This window comes from Limulus polyphemus, unplaced genomic scaffold (assembly GCF_000517525.1).
Source record: "Limulus polyphemus unplaced genomic scaffold, Limulus_polyphemus-2.1.2 Scaffold1820, whole genome shotgun sequence".
In the NCBI taxonomy this organism is placed as follows: Eukaryota; Metazoa; Arthropoda; class Merostomata; order Xiphosura; family Limulidae; genus Limulus; species Limulus polyphemus.
The window spans coordinates 131,677-155,970 of NW_013667430.1; the positions used below are offsets into that span (position 1 = coordinate 131,677).

Below are 24,294 nucleotides of genomic sequence, written 5' to 3' on the forward strand. Positions count from 1 at the left end.
GAATTGGCTTTCTTGAAATTAGGCTATAAATTTCCTTATTGTCTCAACATGTAGCTTTTGTTTGTTTGTTATTAGAGTATAGCAAATTGAACTATTGAACACTGGATTTTAACGTTGTAATTCCGTAAACTTACCGCTATCCCAATGGGGATAGTAACATGTAGCAAAACCTGAAACCTAATTATGCAAAGATCATTCTTCCTAAAATGTTTCCCCTCTTATCATATGAACTTTTAAAATACCAAGCAGTTTTCAAATAGACACTAAGTATTTTATCAAATACCTCGAGTTTCTATGAGTTTCCTAAAAACGATCTAAATAAGGATTTTGTATTTCTCATGTTGATTTTTAATCACCGTGAAAGTTATTTTTTTTTGTAATGCAATTGAAAATGTGTATATCTTTATTTATCGTTTTCACATATATCTTAACAATAACAGTTACACGTTTGTTAGGTGGAAGGAGCTTGTTTTAGCGGGAACATGAAAAATACAATACTGTCATGAGATGCATAGCAGAGTTTCCAAAATGATGTTCTAAATTCAAAGTGTAGTGGGAGTCTGGGACTGTTGATAATTGTAAGAGAGGTTAAATTATAATATAACTTAAACATTAAAGTGTAATTTAGATTGTTTAATAACTAAATGCATATGATCTATCACAGAGCGCAAACTAATAAAAGAAAAGCCACGTATTCAAACTAGACTAGTGTAGTATTACTAATTTTACATATTTAGTATATATATATATATATATACTATAGTACTGTTCTACTTCTCTAGTGTGTTGTGTTATTTAGTGTGTATTGACATGCTTATTGAGTTAAATAAATTGTTGAAAAGTAAATTATAAGCGTTTTGTTATTACCGTGACTCGGCGTAAGGTAGGTATAACTATAACGTAATAAAGATGCCACACGCATTTTGATTTCTTTTGTTATTGTAACTGATACTAACTAGTACTACTACTTACTACTAGACGAAGGGTTATTTTAATTTTTAGAAGTTTAATATTTAGCTGCGCTTTATTCATATTTATTAATAGTTTTGTGAAAAAATACACATGATTTAATTTTAACATTGTCATTGGGCATGTACGTGAATACTTAGAGTTAAGAATAAGCATAATTTAAGGACAAGCTGTGTTTCCATCTAGGCCATTCCATCCATTAAACATAAAAAGAAAGAAAACTCTCAAAGCCAGCCTTTATCATTCAAATATTGTCAAGCCTTCCATTAAATTATGTATATTGAAAGTAACCCAATCCAAGGGCCAAACAACCTTAGTGTATTAGAAAAATAAAGCTTACTTAGCTGAAGATGACTTCTACCCTGTCAAAATCTGTATTTCTTTCCCCCTATTCCTACCATTCTCTCCATTAAGTAAGAAAAAGGATGATACATCAACACTATTTCTTTAACAATCTTAAACAACTCAGTTAGATCCCATCTAACTGTTTTTCAAGAGAAAAAATTTCTGATATATTAACCTGGCCTCATGACAATTTTCCCATCCTAGGTATCATCCTAGTGCCATGGCTCTTCTCTAAACCTTTTTCAACAATTCAGTGTCTTTTCTAAGGTACTGAGCCAAAGACTGAATACAGTAGTCCAAATGTGGCCCAATCAGTGACCAATACAATAAAATTATAATCTCTTTAGACTTATGTTCAGTATTGCTGTAGATACAACCTAAAATCCTATTTGCCCTGCCACTAGTAACAGCACACTGCATGGATGGTTTAAGAAACTAAATCAACCAGAACATCAAATGCTAAACATTAGAAACAGAAGGGGCAACATGTACAACAATTGTGTGTGTACTTTCTTTTAAATGGTTAAATGTAATACTATGGTTTAAATACTTTTCTCAAAAAAGCCTACATAAAACAGTACTGTTGCATGAGAAACTTGTGTAAATTACTGTCTTGTAGATGTTGTAAAAAAGTTTATCTTCATGACAGTCATATAACTGGGTACAAGAGTTTTATGGCCTTGTTCTTCAGACATATCTTAGGATTTTAGGTAGAAGTTTATTGACGAATTAAATTAAACATAGTAGAACTCTGTGAGAGGAACACGATGAATCATAGGCTATAGTTTTCTGCAGAAATATTTTTTTCACTAGGATTTACATTAATTAGTGTAACATAACATATGGACAACATGGGATCATTTAGTCCTTCAAGACTGTCCTTGTATACCTACTTTTGGAAAAAAAATAAATATTTAAACCCACCCTTTATTTTTCTGGAATTCACCAATTACTACCCCTCTTAGACTCCTTTTAAATGTTGTCTTTCACTTCTGTGGATGGCAATTTGTTCCATAAGCTAGTCACTCTCTTAGAAAAATAAAACTTCTTAACCTGAGACTAGCCTGTCTTTTTCCAAATTTTAAACTGTATTCTTGTCTTGTTATCTTCAGATATAGAATCAAAAGTCAGTGGTTTTCTGCTGTTGGTTCTTGAAAAATCTTATAACCAGAGCCAAGCAATTAACCTGATTAATCAGTATAATTACCTATGAGTATTGATGACATTGATTAGTGTCACAGCAAGTAATCAACTAATGAAAAGTATTATTAATGACTAGTCGAATTACCCATTCCCTGCACAGGTGTCCAAATTACTTGAAATAGGTATTTAAAAACACAATGATATTATGTTTAAGAACATTTACTTAAAAAATTCAATTTATGTACCATTTTAATGTTTATATAAACCTTTACTTTTCAAAACCAAAATTAAGACCTAAATTAAAGCTTCTTGATATACCACATTGGCTATTGCTCTTTCTGACAATATAAACAGGTTTTGATGAGATCCAATACTTAAACATCCTACATAGAATTGACATGTGAAAGCAAGGCTGCTTTAGGAACAATCCAGCAACTTTTAAACTTTGATCTTGTGCCTATTCCAAAGAAATAAAAACAACTTTATTTTATTATTCTAGATAACATTTTAATGTTTATTTAAACCTTTGAAATCAGTTGGGTAATTTAGAGCATCAACTGTAACTGGAACATTGACAATTGATCTGCAGGTGAATTCCTGTCCAGGAACCTTTTATAAAAAATGATCATTTATGTCATAAACAGCATCATTTCAAGGTGCAAGAATTGCTCTTTTACACAACCATTAATAATTTTGAGAAATATTAGGGAACACCTTTTCCTTTAGCTCTTCTGCATCCTTAACTAAGTTACCACATTTGTCTGGAATAGTAATGTAGTTGTTTGATGGATTGATTGGAAACATTCCAACATTAACATTCTGAATTGAGTCATTTGCTTTTACTGAAGTTATTAAAAACAGAGGAAATAAACACATACCACAAATTAATGTGTAAATTACACGTTGAACATAAACAAAAATTTCTTGATAGGTTTGTTGCCAAGTGATGATGTATAGTGTTGAGTATTACCAAAAGCAATGTGACATGAAGACAGAAACTGAATGAAAAGCCAAAAATTAGTTTTTGTGGGAAACCTGGTGCGAATTTTCCCCTTCATGTTATTTCTGGGGACTGTAGGAGTGATCATGCCAAGTTTGGTGGTGATTGGTCAAATAGTGTGAAAGGAGCTAGTGGACAGGCAAACATGCAGTTACCTTTTATGTAGAGAGATTATTGTTATGTTTGGTTATTCCAACTATCCAAGTAATTGCTATTATGATTTCTCTTTTTTTTGTTATTGTTAACTCTAGGTTATTCAGCTTAATTGGTTAATGTCATGACTTACCAAAATAATCAACAAATAGAAATTAGTGAGAATAAATGATTAATGAACCTGATGATTAATTGATTATCAAATTGCCCTAATCACCCAGCTCTACTTGTAAGCTTAAATAAAATCTTCTCTTACCTTTTCATTTCTCAAAATAAAATATATCTTAATCTATTCCTATAAAAAAGCCCTTCCATCCCTGTAATCATCATACCAGCTCTCTTTTCAGCCCTCTGCAATAAGTCAATATCCTCTTTGATAAGGAGATCAAAACTGCATATCATATTCCAAGTGGAATCTTGTCAAATTAGGAGAAAAAAAAGGCATTTAAATGCTTATCCATTTAAAACTTTGTCATCATCATTTATTAAGGGCCTATTCTTCATTTTAACATTCAGCTTACCTTTAACATACTTACAAAAACTGAGATACTCCACATAAACTTGGGAGTTTTGATAATTTCCTTTAATTCTCCTGATGAAGAAAATTTTAGTTTTTTGAGTACTCAGGTTGTATGTTTTTTAAATTTTTGAACAGACTTATTTTCATAACATCATGGATAGAGCTCACAATATTGATAGAATTAATACAAATATTCATGCAATTTATATTTAACATAATTAATTTTTTACTCTACCATCATTTACTAAAGAATACTAAGAACTACTGTAGTAAGTTTAGTACATATGAGATTAACTCAATTTTATATTTTTCTTTCAATCTTACATGATATTGTAGATTAATCACGCTGTTAATTTCAGTGACAAATGATCTTGCCTAGGGTTCATATGCATCCTTGAAATTCTTCACCCTTGAGGCCAGAAGCAGTTACTTGAAGCAGAATTATGTGTTTGATGGAAAGAAACATCCTTTTTCTGTATATATATACAAGTGAATATAATTTAAGAACAACATGTAGTAGATAACTGGAGCCAAATACAATGTGAAAATTTTTATTATTTTTCATGTGCAATTATAATACATCATTTTTACATGTTGAACTAGTCCCCTATTGAAAATATATTAAAAAAGGTCAAATATTTCTATATTCATAGCATGCAAGTATATTTGGTTTTGTACATCCTTATCCAAATTTATGTGTTTTATGCACAAATATACTCTATTGAGTGCTATATTTTGAACCAACATATGGTAATGCAAACATAAATGTGAGTTACCATGTTCACCCTTTTAATATCAATGCAAAGCCTGGGCATGCCTTTCTTCTTCCTGACAATCACTAATGGAGGCAAACAAACATGCTGTGAAAGTTGTATGATCTTGTCTTTTAACATCCCATGTACTTCAGCACTGGCTACATGTTTAGTGCTCCAGAGAAGTTTGCTTGGTGGTTGTTTAATTAGATATGCATCATCTGTATCTGTTGTTCAACCAGACCAGCAGTCAGGTCCCATAAATACATTGGCATATTTTTAGATGTGATAGTAACCTTGTTTTCATTTTCGGACATGGTGTGATGGATGCAACCCTAACAATACTACTAGCATCAGTTTCTCCCTCTTCTCTTACCATGCTGATGATCACCCTAGCATGCAGCTGGATAACTGATTGTTCATAATTGCAGAACCAAACCAAATTTCATTCATTCTCGGACAGCTAGTTGCCCAAGCTAATGTTGCTTGCTTTGTGGACAAGAAATAACTTATTTCATATGTTTGTTCTGTAACTGTGTTACATGTCACTAACGCACTAGATTTTGTCTGTAGTAAACCACTGAATACGCTTGTGTAATAGGAGTACTGTAACCTCCTCCCCCACATACACTTGTGCAGTCCACTGTTCCTGGGCTCGATCTGGCTGGCATCTGAAAATGCTCCTATGGAATATCATTTCACAAGTTGCATTGGAAAAACTGCATAAGAAGCTCCACAATATGTCCATTTCAGGGATGCTAATGCCAGGATTGAGATTGGCAACAACTACCTTTACTCTGTAAGCAAAGCTTCCTAGATATAGTTGGAGCTATAACTGTCCTTTCACATCTAATTTATCTCCATTTCTTCTTCTTCCGTAGCTTTTTCCCATATCTATACAGGGTCGCTATTTTTCGGTTTTGGCAGGGTTTTTACGGTCGGATGCCCTTCCTGACGCCAACCATCCCCTAATGTAGCAGTGTAAGACTAGAGGGAAGGCTGCTAGTCATCACCACCCACTGCCAACTCTTGGGCTACTCTTTTACCAACGAATAGTGGGATTGACTGTCACATTATAACGCCCCACGGCTAAAAGGGAGAGCATGTTTGGTGGGATGGGGGCGCAAACCCGCGAGTCGCAGATTGCGAGTCGAGCGTCTTACCCACCTGGCCATGCCGGGCCTAATTTATCTCCATTTACCACAGCAAAATTTGCATTGACTGGCCTGATTGGCTGTTTTGCTCAGAGCACTTGATATACCATAAGGCATATCAGTATTCTGGCTGCTCCTTTACCAACTAGCAACTGTATCTCTCACATTGTACTCCAACAGACATACCAAAACCCATCCATCACTGAGAGAGCTAGGCTTACCACCATAGTTTTATGGTGTAAATTGTTCATTGAACTCTCCCAAGTTAGCAGTCAGGCTTGATGTGTGGTCTTCTAGTTTCCCAGAACTGTAGCAGTAGTATTCACTACCTGTTGTAGGCTCTCCAGCACCTGTTGTGCTGTTGATCAAAACTTATAGCTTTGTCTACCTTACTGCTTGGGAAGGTATGGGCAGTTCACTTAAAAAATAACCCAATGTTCCACAAGCACAGTAGTAGTGGAAGCATTAGTGGCACAGGTTGCTACATACAAATCATGGGAGGACCAGGATAGCCATGCTTATTCACTGGATACCATTGTGGTTACATTACAATTACAAGATGTGTGGGTGGTTGGTTGATCTTTGTCTGAGCTTGAACCTGGCACAGTGTGGGCTGCAGGGTAGGATATTCTGTCCAAGGTGAAGTCCCTGCAGTTACTGCTATAGGTTTCTTCCTTTCATGATACCAGGTTGAAGTAACCACTTTGTACCACATCATGAAAGAAACTGTCTTATTAAGGTAGCGGAAGATATCTCATACCCATGTGACGCTACATCATTTTACTGGATAGCCCTGTCAATGAGGATATCCTTGTGATCCACTGTAGCCATTGCATATTAGCTTTACTGTGTAAATAGTACAGATCATCTGCATGTCAAGCTTTCTGTTTTATCTGTCTTATGAACTTTGAACTCATTGTGAAGGATTGTTTGGTTTTTCACCAAGTCTTTTTTCTGGTGCAACATGTTAATGACTTGCTTGCGTTCCCACGGTTAATCTCACGTAAGTTTAGAGCTGAACCATATAAACTTAGAACCAAGTGTTACACATCCTATTCCAGAATCCAGGCATTCCAAACACTTACCTTTGTCAAGTACTTCAGAAAACAGTTGAAATCCTCTTTTGCTGTACCTTTGAATGTAGGCAAAGTAATTTGCTTTACCTCACTCAAAGGCAACTGTGATTGTGGGCAGAACCTCTCTTTCACAACTTCCTAGCATCACCTGACCTAGATGTTCTCAACATTATAGGCATAGTATTGAAGGTATTCTCAGGGATCCTAACACACTGATGAGTGGTAGGTCCCTTCTTGAGGGTGGAAGAACAAAAAGTGCCCTGGCAACTTATCCGTCAGCCATAAATGACTCTGAGTTCTTTTGTGATCCATGGTTGTCTTGGCACTATACATCCTATTTACTGTGATGTTCAAAGACCCACACAAAAGGCTTAAGTCAAAACGTCAGGTAAAATAAAAAACATTTCTATGAAGTCATTCATCTACTTTCTTGAATATGATTCTATTTATATTTTAGAATTTTAGAATTGCTGGTCATCAAAAAATGTTAGTTTAAATAATGTGTGGAGGTTGTTTTACTGGAAAATTTTCATATTGATGTGGGGATGTGACAATACTTTGTCATGAGTATTGGCAAGAAAAAGAACTGGCTATGTCTGGTAAAGTTGTGACAGAGTGTAACTGGCTGTCTCCTGCAACACATTTCTATGGATGTAACCAATCTCTTGCAGTTAATGAATGGTGAAGTTTATATGGCTTAATTGCTATATTAGATACTTTACTTAGTTTGTTCAAGGAATGCATTAGCTGATACATCAGAATTGACTGTTGTTGGTAAGTTAGCTTTACAATGAATATCTCTGTATTGGTCACCTGAAGAGATACATATAAATCGAGATGTATATTAGTGGTGATAAAAACAAGAGCTTAACAACATATTCTGATATGATACCTTACCTTTTCTCACATATTATATTTTCCCATTTTTGTGCTGCTATCCACATGTGCAATTTTTTGTTTGCCACTAACCTTGAGGCTCCCATGTAAACCACATGTTTCCACATGCTATTGCTACACTGTAGCATGTAAGTGAGCATGTGACAACCCTCCACCAATAAGAGTGCAGCTGACTCTCTCTATACTGATTGTTCAATCATCACTTTTCAATTTGGCACTTGGGTGTAATGATATGTCTTTCTTTCACTCGTGACCTTTTCAGATATAGGTGTTTCTTTAGTGGAAGTATCTATAAAGACACTATCTGTTGTGGAAATATTTATTGTTTGGTTTTTGTTTTCAAACACTTTCTGCAGATTTTGTGACCTTTTATTTCCACATTATTATTTGACATGTATCAATAACAAGACATTGTTCATGCTAGACTAACTACTGGAGTGGCATCAAGTTTGTCTTTGTCTGTTGACAGCTTTTGTGTGGTGGATGGTGGAGTCTTTCATGCAGCCTTTGACCTTCTTTTGACTCTAAAATACCTTTGCCTATGTTTCTTGCTCATGACAGAAGGGATTTTGTCAGTTTTTTTCCCCATCACCTGCCCTTGCCTGTTGTCTTGAAGCTACATAAGCCTTTTTCATAATTTTGGAACAGAATTTCTTAGGTATATTTCTTTCTCTCCTTCACTTTGAAATTAATTTCCTGCTTCTTTTATGTCTTTTTTTACTTCCTCTCCAGATATGCAAGTTCATGTTCGATTACTTTTACCACAACTTTGGTGCATGCATGCCTCATCTCCCTGCCCTTAGCTAATATGACTAGGCATATCATCATACTGTATTAGCTTTCTTTGACTTAAGCTATGGAGTCTTTTCTTCTTCAGACTTAGGGGTCAAATTCGCTGTCTTTTATTTGTTTTCCTTAGGTTTAATTTTTCCCACCTTTGTCTTACACTCTCTACCCTTTTACATTATTTTTCATCCATTGACATTCATTCCATGGTAATCTACCATACCCCAATGAATTTTTGATAGATGCTTGTTCACTTATATTCTCTACTGTGACATGTTTATCTTTGTCAGCCTTATCATGTCATTTTTGGTTGGTCTGTTGCTAAAGTTTGTTGGGGTGAGACACCCTTCTTACTCCAGTGCTTTTGCCTCACTTTTACTCATACTTTCTTCTGGCTCCTTTCATCTGCCAGTGTGATTTTACTGGTGTGCTTGTTTCTCTGGAGTCACATATTGGAGCCACATACCATTGTTCTTCCTTATCCTCACTAGTTTCCTGTCTTTCCTGTGCTTCTTCTTTACCTCTTTCTGTCTTCTGGCCACTTGCTTATTCTCCTCTCTCTGTCGATGCCTCCTGTTCCTCTATTTCCATCTGTCTACTTCTTGTACACTTCAGTGCTGTCAGTTTTGGCATTGACTATTCTGTTGGTTCTGGGTCAGTAGGACCCATTTAGTTCAGTTTGTGGACCTTTGCTCTCCATTTGCAGCTGATTGTTTGGTACTTCAAGTTCTGTCAGAGGGTCTTTACCTTCATTTTTCCTCTCCTTCTCCATGGGATTCTGTCTCTTGCCAGCTTCTGTTCATGGCACTGTTGGACCTTTTAGCCAAAGATGCTATCCAGTGGGTTTCTTTTCCTTTTCCAGGAATTTATTACCATCTTTTTGTGGTTCCTGACAAAACAGGGGATTGGCATCTGGTCATGGATATTTCACTTCTTAATCAGTTTCTCAACCTCCCTTATTTTACCAGGGAAACTTTTCTCACCCTCTGGTGGTCTTTTGCTCTAGGTTTTTGGATGACCAAGGTGGATGCTTCTTTTCACACTGGGCTCCATCCCCACAAGCCTGCTACAGCCATACTCTTCTCCTCCTTTGGGACATGGTGTGTCTGGATTGGTTGGTGAAACTGGAGAAGTCACACCTAACACCCACTCAGTATCTCATTCATTTTGGTGTTTTTCAATTTGCATCTTCACAGGGCCCAGCCTTCTCCTCTTCATTTGATGGACCTGGAGTAATTAGTTTCCCATGTCCTATTCTCTCCTTCTCTCACCTTGCAAGAGGTCCTCTCTCTTTCAGGGGTTTGGGTTTCCATGGAATCCCTTATCCTCTTGGATTGTGCTCACTTGCGGCATCTACAATGGACTTTGCATGATCACTGAACCATTGTCTTCTTTTCTTCCTTACTCAAAGACTTCACGTGGTTGCTCAACAAAACCAATACCTCCCTCTCATCCAGGTCTTCATCTGTTTCCAGATGCATCTTTAACAGGATCGTGGGTGCCTCAGCTCTCAGGTGATTTCAGGTCAGTAGTCCCATAACTACTTGTCCATCATATCAATCTTCTAGACCTGTTGGTGGTATGTTGAGTAGGGGGGAATTTTCTTATCATGCTGGATGGCATGTGGATAACCCTACAAACTTTCATTGCACATCTTCTTCATCATCTTGACGTTTCTTCTTCATCGGGCTACAGACTTTCTCCTGTCATGCCATTCTACATACATCTTATCGACTCTGACTAGGTAAGTTCTTTTTCAAGATCCCACTGGGTAACATGTAGTACTTGCCGAGGTATACTTATATATAAATTCGTATAATGCGGCCATTCAGGTCTGATAGCACTCACTGATGAGATGGGGTGTTCTACAAGGCCTCTAGAGGTTTCCTCGTGGTATATTATTTGCTGAACAAGGCCCGATCCAGACTGTACCTACTCATGGATTATCATGAGTAAAGCAGTATCAGGATAGCTGCCAGTCTTAGTTGAATAAAGTGGGACTGGCCTGCTTTCAGAAATAAGGTTTTGTGGTCACCCATTGCACTGTCTTAACCCTATGATGATGACCTACTTATGTTGTAAGTACGTAACTCTCGTGGAAGTTCTTTACAAAAATGAAACTAGTGGATGAAATTGTTTTAAATTTGACATGAAAGGTCCTAAAAGTATGTAGTTTCTGAAAAATAAGATAAATAATTTTGATTTTTTCTGCTATTTATAATAAAACATTCATTATTTAATGTAGTTATTTGCACTCAGACTCTGAATAGTTCACATGCAATGTGATTTTCATTTTGAGTATAAAAATACTGTTTTTAATCTTACAGTTTTCACATTCATATGCATAATCTCTAGAACATCCTAAATAAATATTAAAAGTTTTTAAGGTAAGTGTTTATACTTTATTTTCCATTTTCTCTACAATATCACTAACTCAAATTTATTATCATCAACATACAGTGCAATAAAATGTTTAAAATTAAGAAGTGGAAATATGTACATACATACATACATTTTAGCTCTTTGTAGAAGTTTTTTGAAACTTGTGTTTTTAATGTGCATAATTTCATGACTTTATCTTTGTAGTTTATTTTTAATTTTCCTTTCCAATTCTTTGTCTTTTATTCTTGATGCTGGTACACCAACATATCCCTGCAATGCTCTATTGTTATTATGTACAAATTCTTTCACTAATGCTTGCACATGCGAATGATGCCATCTTGCTTAGACATTTTCAAATATCATATTACCATGAGTTAAACATAAAAAAATCATAAACCTTTCAAATATGCATTTTAAAATGCAAATAAAACATAATTAATTAATATGTAAATGTAAAACTTAAATGCAATCTAACTGTCTATCAAACGAATACATATAAGGTGAGAAACACTTGCCAAACACTATGTACCACTAGAAAGAACAATGGACTAAGCTTCTTTTCTATTTCATACTACAGATCCACACACTCCTAGAGGTTTCTTAAAGGTATAACTTAATAGTAGAAATCTGCTCTTTTTATTGGTTATAAGCATGCCATTCAACTTCAACTTGTCACTTAGCAACACAGGTTTGACTTTACAAGTGGGTGGGGTTGACCTTAAACTTAGAAATACTATAACGCTGTTTCTCACAGGGAGAAATTCTTGGAAGTTTTCAGAGCAAATGAGCAACAGCTGGAACTGTACTTTGACAGTCTATATTAGCCACTCAAAGTTTCTTTTATAAGAGCTCTTAAAGTTGAGAATTGTAACCTCAAGCAGATCACATGAGAGCAAAAACTGCAGTTTAAATTGTTTTTTAGGTGTTTCTTTTTTAAAAAGAAAGGAATATAACTTAGATAATATAAAACTAAATTATAATTTACTTAATAATAATAATTTCACTAAAATACATTTATAGTGAAGTGGTTGAATTAAATTTTGAATGTAATTTAGTAACATGCATAGAGGGGGTTAACGGGGTTTAAAAATGGCATTGTTGCTATATAGTTAAGGTGTTGCGCTGCTCTGTGCTTTCAACCCCCCATTTCTTCTGGTGGAGTTTTTGCCACCTTCCAGTTCCTAACCGCTAGGGTTGTGGACCATAAAAGCTTCCTCCTGAGTGTGACCAATTCCACTCAATGGAGAGTAGGCAGTGGTGTAGATGGTGGGGACTCTCCTACTACCATGGAATGGACAAAAAATTCCCGATGCTGTCTGGTTTTGGATCAGAGATGATCCACCAAGTACAGTGCATCTCTCTGCCTGGCTTTCCCCAACCCTACTGCTGCCTGGTTGTCAGTTCCTGGGTAGTCTTGTGTTGGATAGGTGCAGGACCAGCCAACATAAGCCCTCACTCATATGGTTGGTAGGGACCCTCCTCCTACTGCAGACCAGATGAAAAATATCTGAAACCTTCAAGTTTTGGACTGGAGTTAACCCAACACATATGTTTTCCCCCATTCTACCATTGCCCAGATGTTGGGTTCCCAGGTGGCCTGGTGTTGGATGTGTACAGGGACAGCACACTTGAGCACTTCGTAGGCCAGCTACCTGGGATTGAGGTATGAGTTTTAGCAGCTATGTGGTGCAAACATGCATGGAGAATGTTAGAAAAATGAAGATATGTTACATAAGTACTTCTTGTGAATTGAATAGACCAAATAAAACACGAAGTGACATAGACAATGATGATGAGGTAACAGGATTTGGTATCCTCCACCCCACTGATTCTAAGGGAGATGTTAAAGGCTCGTATCTGTCTGTGTATTAAGAATCACAAAAAATCATCATCTAATGCACAGTTATTTGGGTGGTCTTTAGCATATAATGGCTAAGAGTAAGTGAGGAGAAAAAATTATGCTTAAAAATAATAAATGCACCAAAACAAATCACTAGGATAATTCACTGAAGGTGAATTTGTTTTTGAAGGTAAGAAGTGGAAATTGACAATAGAAATTTTTAAAAGTATATTCTGTAAAATCCATTCAACAAACTGCTTTGATGGTTTGACGTGAAACAAAAGGCATTGTATTGTAAACCTTGTATTCCAAACAAAGATTTGAAAAATAACAAGCTTTTATTACAGGCTGTTTGTTGTCCTCATGACAAACCAGAGACTGCTAGCCTGTACTAGGTTTGTCCTGCCTCAATCTGCCCCATTTTACCTTGGAGTCGTTTCTTACCATTAGGTGGGCTTTTTCTCCATGTTTATAGATGATCAAGAGGAATGTTGCAAATGCTTATTTGAATATCCCGATTGCTCGTCACTCATTACCCTCTCTTTGGTTTGTTATCCACGATTTATCACTTTCGCTCATTGCCCATCGGACTTGCTTCGGCCCGTATGTTTTGTTGGGTGGTCAGAGCATTTGTTCGTCACTTACATGCTCTCGGGTTGTGCTGTCCTCTTTCTTGGGATGACTGGCTACTTTTAGCTTGTTCTGAACAGGTGTCCGCTTGTTACCCTTATCAGCTGCTCCTGGAGGTGGCTATAGTGGGCTGGTTCATCAAGTTGGAGAAGTCTTTGCTATTACCTATCCAATATCTTGTCTATTTGAGTGTTTTTCTTTTTTCTACACATATCTCTGTCGGGCCTATCCTTCTCTACAAACTTTGTTTAATGGGTTTTTAGTTCTATTACAGCTCTTGAGGTTCTATTGCTTTTTGGGATGTGAACATTCATGGTAGCCCTTATCATCTTAGATCAGGCTCATATGTGGGCTCTTTCGTGGGCTGTTTATGAACAGTGGAATCCTGCAAGGGATCCTTTGTTGGCTCTTATTACCCTTCTTTTTACCCTTGATGTTAGGCACTGGGGGTTAGGCATGATTCCCATTTTGGCAGGATTCTCATTTTCCCCTCCTTGTCTGGATTTACACATTTTATGGACACATTCTTTCAGGGATGGGGTTTGGGGTGGATCAGCAAGAAGATTTGGGGTTTTGATCTGTGGCCGAGAGGTCTTATCATATCATCAGTCTGGAGCTTCTCACGGTAAGTTGTGTTTTGATTAATTTTCTCCATCCCGCCAGAAATCATCTGGTAATAATCCATTTCGACTTTTCTTCAGTAGTTGCTTATTTCAATCACCAGGGTGGTACCCATGCTCAATCCCTGGATAATTCATATGTTGGATCTTCTTTTAGAGCCTACATGCTCGATATTCATATCATTGCATATCATGTTCTGGGTGCTTTTCCTCTTTTTGTGGATCAGATTCACTTTACCACAAATTGCCTTGGTTTTGGTCTCTGGTCCCTTATCTTCTTGCTCTGGCTATCAATGTCTTCTGCCAGGATTGGACCAACACATTTGTCTATACTCCCATTCTCCTTCTTCTTCATGCCCATCTCAGCTATGGTTTCTGTGATTTCTCCAGCTCCGGCTTCCTCCTCCATTCCCTCTTCCTTTGACTCTGTCCTTTTTGCCACCAGTGTTTCATCCAGACCTTTTTGTCTTCCATCTTCACGCCTAGTTTTCTTTTGATCATTGGCAAGGAGATTCTACTTCTCCTGACGGTTAGCTTCTTTTCTGTCTTGTTTCATTCACCCTTCCTCCATGGAAGTTTCTCAACACAAATAGAATGTTTTCCATCATTGGTTTCTGGGTCCAGGGTTTTCCCCTGATCAACCCACTGTTTTTTGTCATGTGGATTTCCTCACTTGACTTTTGTATCAGGGGTCTTCTGTCTCCCCGATCTCAGATTTTTGGGGGGCCCTGACCCACACCTTTCATTTTTTCAGATTCTACAGGTATTTACCTCTCCTACACTTTACCTGTCGATATGTTCCTTCCAGATTTCTCATCTGCCACAGTGGGATGCCCTTCAAGATGGGGATATTAAGGTGGTTTTGCACTGCCTCATTTTGCCTACATTTAAACCACTCTCCCAGTGCTCCTTGTTTCACCTTCCCTTATGTAATTCTTCTTTCTCCTATTCGTCTGTGGACATCAGTGGTCTGTTTATTTGCCACCAATGTTTCACATGCTCTTTATCCTTCTACATATCTTCTTTTTTCTTCAGATCGGTTTTCCTCCCCAAAACTCTGGTGACTAGGGAGGATAACTGCTCCATTTAACTGCTTTCCCATCCTTCTGTTTCACACCTTTATCCTTGTCCTGATTTGGATAGACTTCTATGTCCTGTACAAGCTCTTCTCTGTTATGTTGCCCACATGGCTTCCTTCTGTGGTGTCCATTCCCACTTTTTTCTTCCTTAGCAGCCATTCTCTGTGTGTGACATTTCTCATTTTACCTTTGCCAATTAGGTTCGGCTCTTAATTTGACTGGCTTATTCCTCTTTATCGTCTTCCTCCTGTACTTTGTTCTGGGTGTCTTCTCATCCAATTTGACACTTTACCTTTTCATTGGCATTTAATCTTTGTCGTGCCTTGGAAGTACTTCTACAATTGGGCATGTGGACTATCCATAATATGACCATCTCTCACTATTTGCATCGGATCAAGGTTTTTCTTTGGTTTTTGTCTTCCACCTGTAGCCATTCTTCAGAATTCAGTAAGACTTGACTGGGAAAGTGATGTTTTCCTTTTATTATTGCTCCTTGTTTAGATCCCACTTTGTGGCGAGTGGTGTCTGACCACTTATTCTTTAACTGATCAAATCACTACTCTAAGGTCACAACGAATTGCATATTATATTTCTATAGCCATGCAATGCACACTGTAGAGATGGATTATCGCTTGTAGGATTATCCTCGCAATGGAATCTAAACAGAAAATATACCCATCCCAGATCGTACTCACCCATGGACTACATAGGTAAAACAGAAGGAGATAGCTGCCCATCCCTGACATGCCTTATATTGAATAAATTGGTATAGTCTGCTTTTAAAAATAGAGCTTAGTGGTCATCCATTGCACTGTCTCAGGTGTTGTTGTTCCTCTGGGCTTTCTACCACATTTTCCCCGCCTTTTCTTCTACTGGAGTTTGAGAGTCTTTATCACTCTCCATATCCAAGCTGCTGGGGTGGTGGACCATAGAAGCATCCTCCTGAATGTGTTAATGAAATACAGATACAAGCAAAATATAGAAATGAATATACGATCAATCAGTTGAGAGTAGGGCAGTGATGTTCTGCTGGTTTAGATGATGTGATATCCTCCATTATGAAACAAATATAAATGGGAATGAGCCATCAAAATTGCAGTTCACCCCTTCAATTGGGATTCCTTATTCTACTCCCACATGGATGTCAATTCCCAGTGGCTGGGTTTTGAATTTGGAGTTGAACCAATCAGCATAAGTCCTCACACATGTATTACAGATGTCGAAATTCCTCCCTTGCTTATACTTTTGTTACTCCTTCCATATTGTGGGTCACGGTGGAGTTACTTGCAGATTATTTTGGTTTTTCCCCTTATTCTATCCCTAAATGCTTATTATTCCAAAGATGTTACTGTGCCTGGGGCAGTTCTGGTCTAATTAAATTTTGAATGAGATGGTTTACATTACCCAGGCATCTTTTTGATACCAGATGTTGGGGTACTGGATTGATCTATCAATTTCTAATATTAACATGTGCCCCATTCATGGGTGTGGGGTTCTTGGTTCCCTCCAGCCTCATGAACTTGAGGTGAAGATGGTATGATCCTTTTTCCTACCCCAAACAGATGTCTGGGTTTTGGATTGTAGTTGACTTGCCACTGGTATGATCCTCTTTCCTAATCATACATGGATGTTGATTCCCGGTAGTCTGGGTTTTGGATTGTGGTTAACTTGCCAGTGGTATGATCCTCTTTCCTACCCCCACAAGGATGTCGGTACCCAGTGGTCTGGTTTTGGATTGTAGTTGAATTACTGATGGTATGATCTTCATCCTACCCTCACATGGATGTCAGTTCCCAGTGGCATGGGTTTTGGATGTGGTTGACTTGCTGTGTACATTTTGTCATGCCCTTGCCACACCAAGGACATATCCTTTTGATTTTATCCATTTTTATAATTTCTAGGATAGAGTTTCATACATATTATATGGTTCAGATCACTATCTGACTTTAGTTCTTTCCAACTTGGATGTGTTCCTCTGTTTTCCGCCCATATGTGCGACACCTTTCTCAGATGGGCAAAGAGTATACCTGTTTCAGAATTGGTGCGGTCCCCCACATCAGATCCTAGAATCTGATTGTCTCCTCTTAGGGAGTGTTTCTCGGACTCTTTCAAAGGATACTTGTTTCTTTCCTTCGCACTGGTCCCTCCACTTATTCAATGTGGGGTTCTAGGCATTTATATGAGTGGAGGAGATTATAGTTTCCTATACTGAAAATGTATTTACAATAGGTTGTTACCTCTGCCTATACTTCCCTCCCTTTCTCCTTACTAAAAACTGGTGCTTTTATCTTCTGCCAAAACTTGAAGTGGTAGTTCAGTAGAATTGAATACAGAGAGTCACATGCATCATGAGAGTATGTTGCACTCTTATTGGTGAAGGGTTGATGCATGATGATTTGCATGAGAGATGCATGGGAATCAGTCAGTTCCAGTGAAGGGGAGATAAAAGATTATGTGTAAAAAATTTTTGTACATATAGAGGGCAGCACTGAATGAGAATAACTTTATGAGAGTGGAGGTAAGTACCAATTGAAAATACATTTTCTGTATAAGAAAATTTTAACATTTGAAATGTAACATTGGATCATATGGCTCACCTATTGTACCTCTGTAGTAATTGAAACTGATGTCATACCATTCTAAAATTTAGAGAAAGTAATATATTTTTATTCGGGTTATATTCAGGTGAATTTTTTCAAAATTATTTGCAGACATTCTTCTCTTCAGTTAGAAGTTTGTATTAAACCAGATCAATAGCTATAGTTTGCATGAACTTTCTGTATATGAGCTTGGTCAGTTTGATTGAACTTGTAACCAACTTGTACTTGTGAAATTTTACTCTGGATGTATTAATTGCCTTATTATGAAATTTAGGAATTCTGTTGTACACAAAGAATCAGATTTTTATTAAATATTTGTGTATTTCTAAAGCCTTTTCTGAGTCAGTGTGAGTGAAAAATCAAAAATTTTTTTTGGTAAAACTTGACTATTTTTTTCTACTTTAACACTAATTGTAGGGAAATCATCAGTGTAGAGGAAAATGAGAAGTTAAAAAATATGTAATACAATGAATAATTTGTTTTTTCTAGGGAGTAGAATAATAAGATATGTTAGTTATCTTTAAGATTAGGTAGTAGAACAATAAGATATGTTAGTTATCTTTAAGATTAGGCAGTAGAACAATAAGTATGTTAGTTATCTTTAAGATGAGGCAGTAGAACAATAAGATATGTTAGTTATCTTTAAGATTAGGCAGTAGAACAATAAGATATGTTAGTTAAATTTAAGATTAGACAGTAGAATAATAAGATATGTTAGTTATCTTTAAGATGAGGCAGTAGAACAATAAGATATGTTAGTTATCTTTAAGATTAGACAGTAGAACAATATGCTGTATTAGTCAAGTTTAAGATTAAACAGTAGAACAATAAGCTAAATTACTTTAAAAAATTTTCAAACTTAAGAACAGTTGTTATTTTCTTTGTGCAAAACTACACAATGAGATGTCTGTACTATACACTATGCGAGGAATCGAACCCCACATCCTAACAGTCTTAGCCTATAAATTAGTGCTAATCCACTAGGGGATTTTAAGTAAGGGAAGCATAAGTATAGTCTGCTACTGAAGCTATAAAATTATGTGTTCAAAAACAGACCAAAACAGGCTAAATTAATATGTGTTACTAAAATACAATAAGAAATGTTTTCATAATTAGTAGCATGGCTGTATGGGAGGACATGATTAGAATAGATGAGTTATGGTAAATAAAAAATGTTTGGATTCGACTTTTCACGAGTCACAAATGAATTTATTTAAAATTCCAGGTTGTGTGTGTAGCTGAATAAGCACACAGGCCACCAACTCGAGGAATTATGTGTGAAATAAAGAATCGACTCAGAGACTGTTGATACAAACAACATACAGTACTTTATTCTACATCCATATCCCAAATATCTAAATATTCATTCACATTGAAAGTACTGAAATTGTCTTGGAACAGTTCTGCATCAAAAAAATCAAATCCTTTGTTTTTCTCATGTACGTGTTCATCAAGTAAACCTTCTATCATATTCATTAATGATGACACTACATGGAAGAAATTATCCACTAAGCTGTTATATTCAGATATACTTCAGTTTAATTTAGAAATCTTACTTGAAATTTTATATACTATACATTGTTAGACTAGAGAGAATGACAATTGAAACTTACTGAGAGTTTGCCTGCTGAAAATGGTAGAGTGGCTTTACAACTGCCATCTCCTTCAATACAGTAGTCTGGCTCTTGGGTTGTTCTGAGAGAACTGGTTCAGGTTTGTTTGACCAAAGAAAAATGCTGGTGAGACTTTTACATGTTATCTGGCTGCAAGACATGCCGGAGTGAACTGGTACAGGTTGTCTGGTTTCAAGTAATACCAGAGAGAACTGATTTTAGGCTCAAAAACTTGACATTTTATATATAATTTCCTGTGTTAATGCAATTTATCAGGTATCATCACAAGTTCAGTCCACAAGTAGGTCCTTCATTGAATTGGTTTAATTATGCTGAATCACTGCTGACTTCTTGAACCCAAACCAAAACTGGACGCTAATTGGATATAGTCAGAAGCTGTTAAAGTGGTATCTGTTTGCATATATCACTCCTTTTTTGCTTATCACTTCATTTCCATAGTTAGCGAAGTTAACCCAAACCTTTCTGTAGCTTTTCCCTCTTCCACGATATCATCTGTTTCTACAGTTTAGATGAACTGTATGATGTTGCAATGATTTCATGATTCGGTGACACACCTCAGTCACTTGTATATAACCATTTCATTATTTGGACAATTGCCTTTATGAAGCTTCTATTATATATTTGTTAAATATGCATATTCATACTGCAACTGACATGTATATATGGTATGTATAGGCAATTCAATTTCTCTCCTGAAAGCATTTGTAAAATCGTTAATTTCGAACAGGTGTCTCAAATGCTTCACTCAAAAGACAGAGAGAGAGAGAGAGATGGGAGGGTCTATTCTGGTGGGCTTGACAAATATATTGATACCTTGATAAGTCAAAAAATTTGTAGTTTCAAATTGTTGTTTGTAATTATGGATAATTTGTTTTTCTAATTCCTGTTATTGAATTATTATTATTATTACCTATTATTGAAGGTAGAAAATTCAGATATGGAGAATTCAGAGTGCAGGCTTAGCATGTGACATAGGCAAGTGAAAATGGTGTATTTTTTAAATATTTCGTTTTGAAATTGAAACTTTGATAATATAAATATTTGAGTTATAAACTATGGTTTGATGGCAAGTTTATTGACAGAGATTATTAATAAAGTTGTTAAATAAAATTTGAATGTAACTTTTTCAAAGTACGTGATGTGTACACTTTGACCCAGACCTGTGCTAAGGGTTAAGCATGACTCAAGAGACTCCTTAACTCTGGTTGAAGGTTACTGTTAAAACATTCATGCTTTTATTAGAGCTAGTTTATTCACTCAATTCATCAATATAATCGATTACCTAAGAACTTTGATTACATCAGTTAGTATCATGCAAAATAATCAATTAATTGGGATTACAATTCAGTTGATTAATAACTGGAAAATATTGATCAAATATTTTAATAGCTTTTCAGAATTAGTGTTTGTAGTCTTTCAAGTTTCTCAAGTTGGATGGGTGCCATTACACTGATATAATATGACATTTTCAAATTATGTGGTTGTATATAGGCATCAAACTAAAAAACAAGTCAGTGTTGTAAAGTTTAAATTACAAAATTGAATTACAAAAATAAAGATCCTGTTATTATTTGTCATTGTATTGGCCATGTAATCAGGTGTAGTTTGTGTAAATAGATAACTTCTTGTGACCTTGTTGTTTGTTTTGACTTTGATACCTTAATTTTAATTGACCTAGGCTAGCAATGTTACACTCGCAGTAATATGACATTTTCAAACTATATTGTTGTATATAGACATCAAACTGAGAAACTAAGTCAATGTTTAAAAGTTTAAATTACAAAATTGGATATTAATTACTAGCAACTCCAGACTAGCTGTAAGAGTTTTAGTAAATTTCATCATGCCCCAAATTGCATTTGATGAACTACTTTCTGCATGATGTGAAGCTGCAAGGGCTGCTATATTGATCAAAGGTTGCCATAGTTCACTGATATGCTGTGAACACATCAAGTTTAGCCAGTGAAACTTATTTGGTGATAGTAAAACAGAACAATTCAGTCAGTAAAAATTAACTTTTGTTGCCCATTTTTGTAAATGAAGAATCTAGATAAGGCATCAGTCTGCTTATAGCCCTTAACTATTTGGTGGGGCTGTTTATAGCCCTTGAGCATTTTTGAAATAGGAAAGATTGTATTTCTGATTGTTACTGTTATAAATTATTATAGCTATCCAAGGAATTGAAATATTTCCACTAGGATTTCTCAGTATTATTTTTGATTAATTCAAGGTTGTTCAGCTCAATATATTAGTGTCATGACTAACAAAAATAAGCAACTAATTGAAGTTAGGGTTTTTGATTATTACAACTATTCAAGTCTTGTGAGAGTAATTAATTAGTTAAATGTAATCAGTTAATGAACTAGCAAATTCCACTAATCATCCAGCTCTAGTCTTTGCAGCTGGCTGTTCTGAGTGACATCTCTTTATTGGTATTGGAAGTGGTCAGCATTTCACAGTTTATATGAGTGGATAAGAATGTTGTTAATTTCAATGAACTTATGCTACCGATCAGATCATAGTTATGGTAAGGAGTTCTGGAACATTTGTGAATCTTCAAATTTGACTATATTCTTAGTGCAGTACGGTCTCTGTTATTCAAAATGTCAAATAATCTTGAAAAACCAGAACTTCTTCTGGATAGGTACAAAAGCCATTGAGTAGCCGACAGGAATATTTACAATTACAACATCATATTTTGTTGATAAACCCTTGTTTTTGCAGTTCTTGGTACCTATTGGACATCAATGAACCTTGGTATCATTCTCACATGTGTAACATTTGGTTCACAGTCTCACCTTTTACGTTTGTGTTATTGTTTATATTATCAATATTGATGAACCTGTTAACATACAGCATGACTCTTTAAGCTTAACATTGTTTGACAGGCCATTTTCCAGGATTGATCTTGGTTTTCATTTTTGACACTGACAATTGCTGTGCTTTTTACTTAATTATTAACCTTAAAGGCTGTGCTATTTTAATGGAAAAAACAGTCAAATATTTTCTTGCATTGGCTTTTACAACAAATGCTCATGTAGATGCCTTAAAATATTAAGTTTGGAAAATATTTGTACTGCTTTAAATACATATATTTTAATTGACAGTTACTTAATACATATATTTTGAGATATCACACTCAGTTTTTAAAGCACTAATGGTTTTCTACTACAATTTAAACAACTTTTGTACTATTGTTTCATACAAATATCTTGTGTGAAAATTTGATAATTTTATTATATGCATATAATTTGATGAAACTATGGGAGAATTTTTTCATACATTCTCACTCATTAACACTGCAATTAAATTCACTAATTACTACAGGCATTCTCTGTGTATTTTGCAATTTTAACTATAAAATGAGTGATTTCGCTCAATTTTTTTGTCAGTTCTATACACTAGATGTTGTAGAAAAACAAAAAAGTGTAAAATTATTTAGTATTATAAAACATGTAGACTCCAACAGTAGTAAGTGGTATAAAAATTTGGCTATTTGAGGGTTAAGACTGTGAGGATTAATGCATCATGGTCTAAGTGTTAGACTTTGAATTCACCTGCTGTATTTACATTGGCTGAAGATTTATTTTAACTTCATGAGCCTATTTAAAATATTAAATTATTTTTTTCGTAAGTATCTACAATATTTAAGTATAATTATGCTAGTGTTATTTTACCCTTATCAGTATTTCTAACATAATGTGGTTTAATGCTTCCAGTATTTATCAAATATTGCGTTCAAAACCCTGCTTGAATATGGAATTTGACAAGTGTTAAGAAAGAACAAAAAAAGCTGATAGAATTTCAATAATGATGAAAGTTTAAATGTATATTGACCTAAACTGTTTTTTTTTTGTATTTCAGATTTCAATGAAAATAAATTCATAGCATTAAAACTATCATTTAAAAACTTTAACAGAAATCAAGATGAAAGCTTTAAAATCAGAGAGAGATTCTGGATGTATATTTGACAATCTAGAAAAAATTATTATTAATAACATTTACTATTAACTATCTAATCAACATAAGTATTTCCATTTACCATATTTCTAATATCTATATATTTTACAATAACGAGTTATTATTTATGATGGTGATATATTTGTCAGGTATCTACAATTTGCAGGTAGCTTGTGTGGAAAGAAATGGCTGATGAATCATTGATACCACCTCCGTCTCCTATGAATATTAATAATGAAGATGAATTAAACCTATTTGTGCAAGATGTTTCACGTGAAGAAAATGGTAAGGCTCATTGCTTTGTTCATAGAGAAATGGAAGTGTATGAAGGCGTAAAGAAAATAAATGATATTTGCTCAAGTATGAGAATTTATCTCTACCATAACTTTTCTGCAATTTTTGTGGGTAGGGCCAGATTAAGGTTGATGGGGGCTGGAGGCTGTTATAGTTTTGGAGGTCTATCTTTGCATATTCATTTCCTTCCTTTACCATCATTTTTGGTTTTTAAATGCAATATACCAATTGTAAAGCTGAATTAAAGTTAAAATGAACAAAAGTACTTTAATTTTGACACATAACTTGTTGTAATACCGAGTGACGCTGCGGCTTCAGTTACTTGTAGAATTTATCACAGTGCTACTGTATTGTATTTCAATCACTATAATATATTTTAATTAGGTACCTGATGATGACAAAACCTTGTCGAAACGTTGTACATTTGCTGTCATGTTAAACTTATATTAAAGTTTTTCTT

At 35.5% G+C, this 24,294-nt stretch overlaps 1 protein-coding gene across 1 annotated transcript in view; it reads left to right on the forward strand.

Annotated features, from left to right (window-relative positions):
* Positions 1-481: 481 nt before the first annotated feature.
* The window catches only part of LOC111087169 (protein MMS22-like), a gene marked incomplete at its 3' end in the record, with an annotated part of 89,819 nt that continues 66,006 nt past the window's right edge, over positions 482-24,294 (forward strand). The window contains exons 1-2 of the mRNA XM_022392870.1: positions 482-578; positions 23,690-23,825. Coding sequence (XP_022248578.1) covers positions 23,726-23,825 — 100 coding nt within the window. The remainder of the gene's footprint in view (positions 579-23,689; positions 23,826-24,294) is intronic.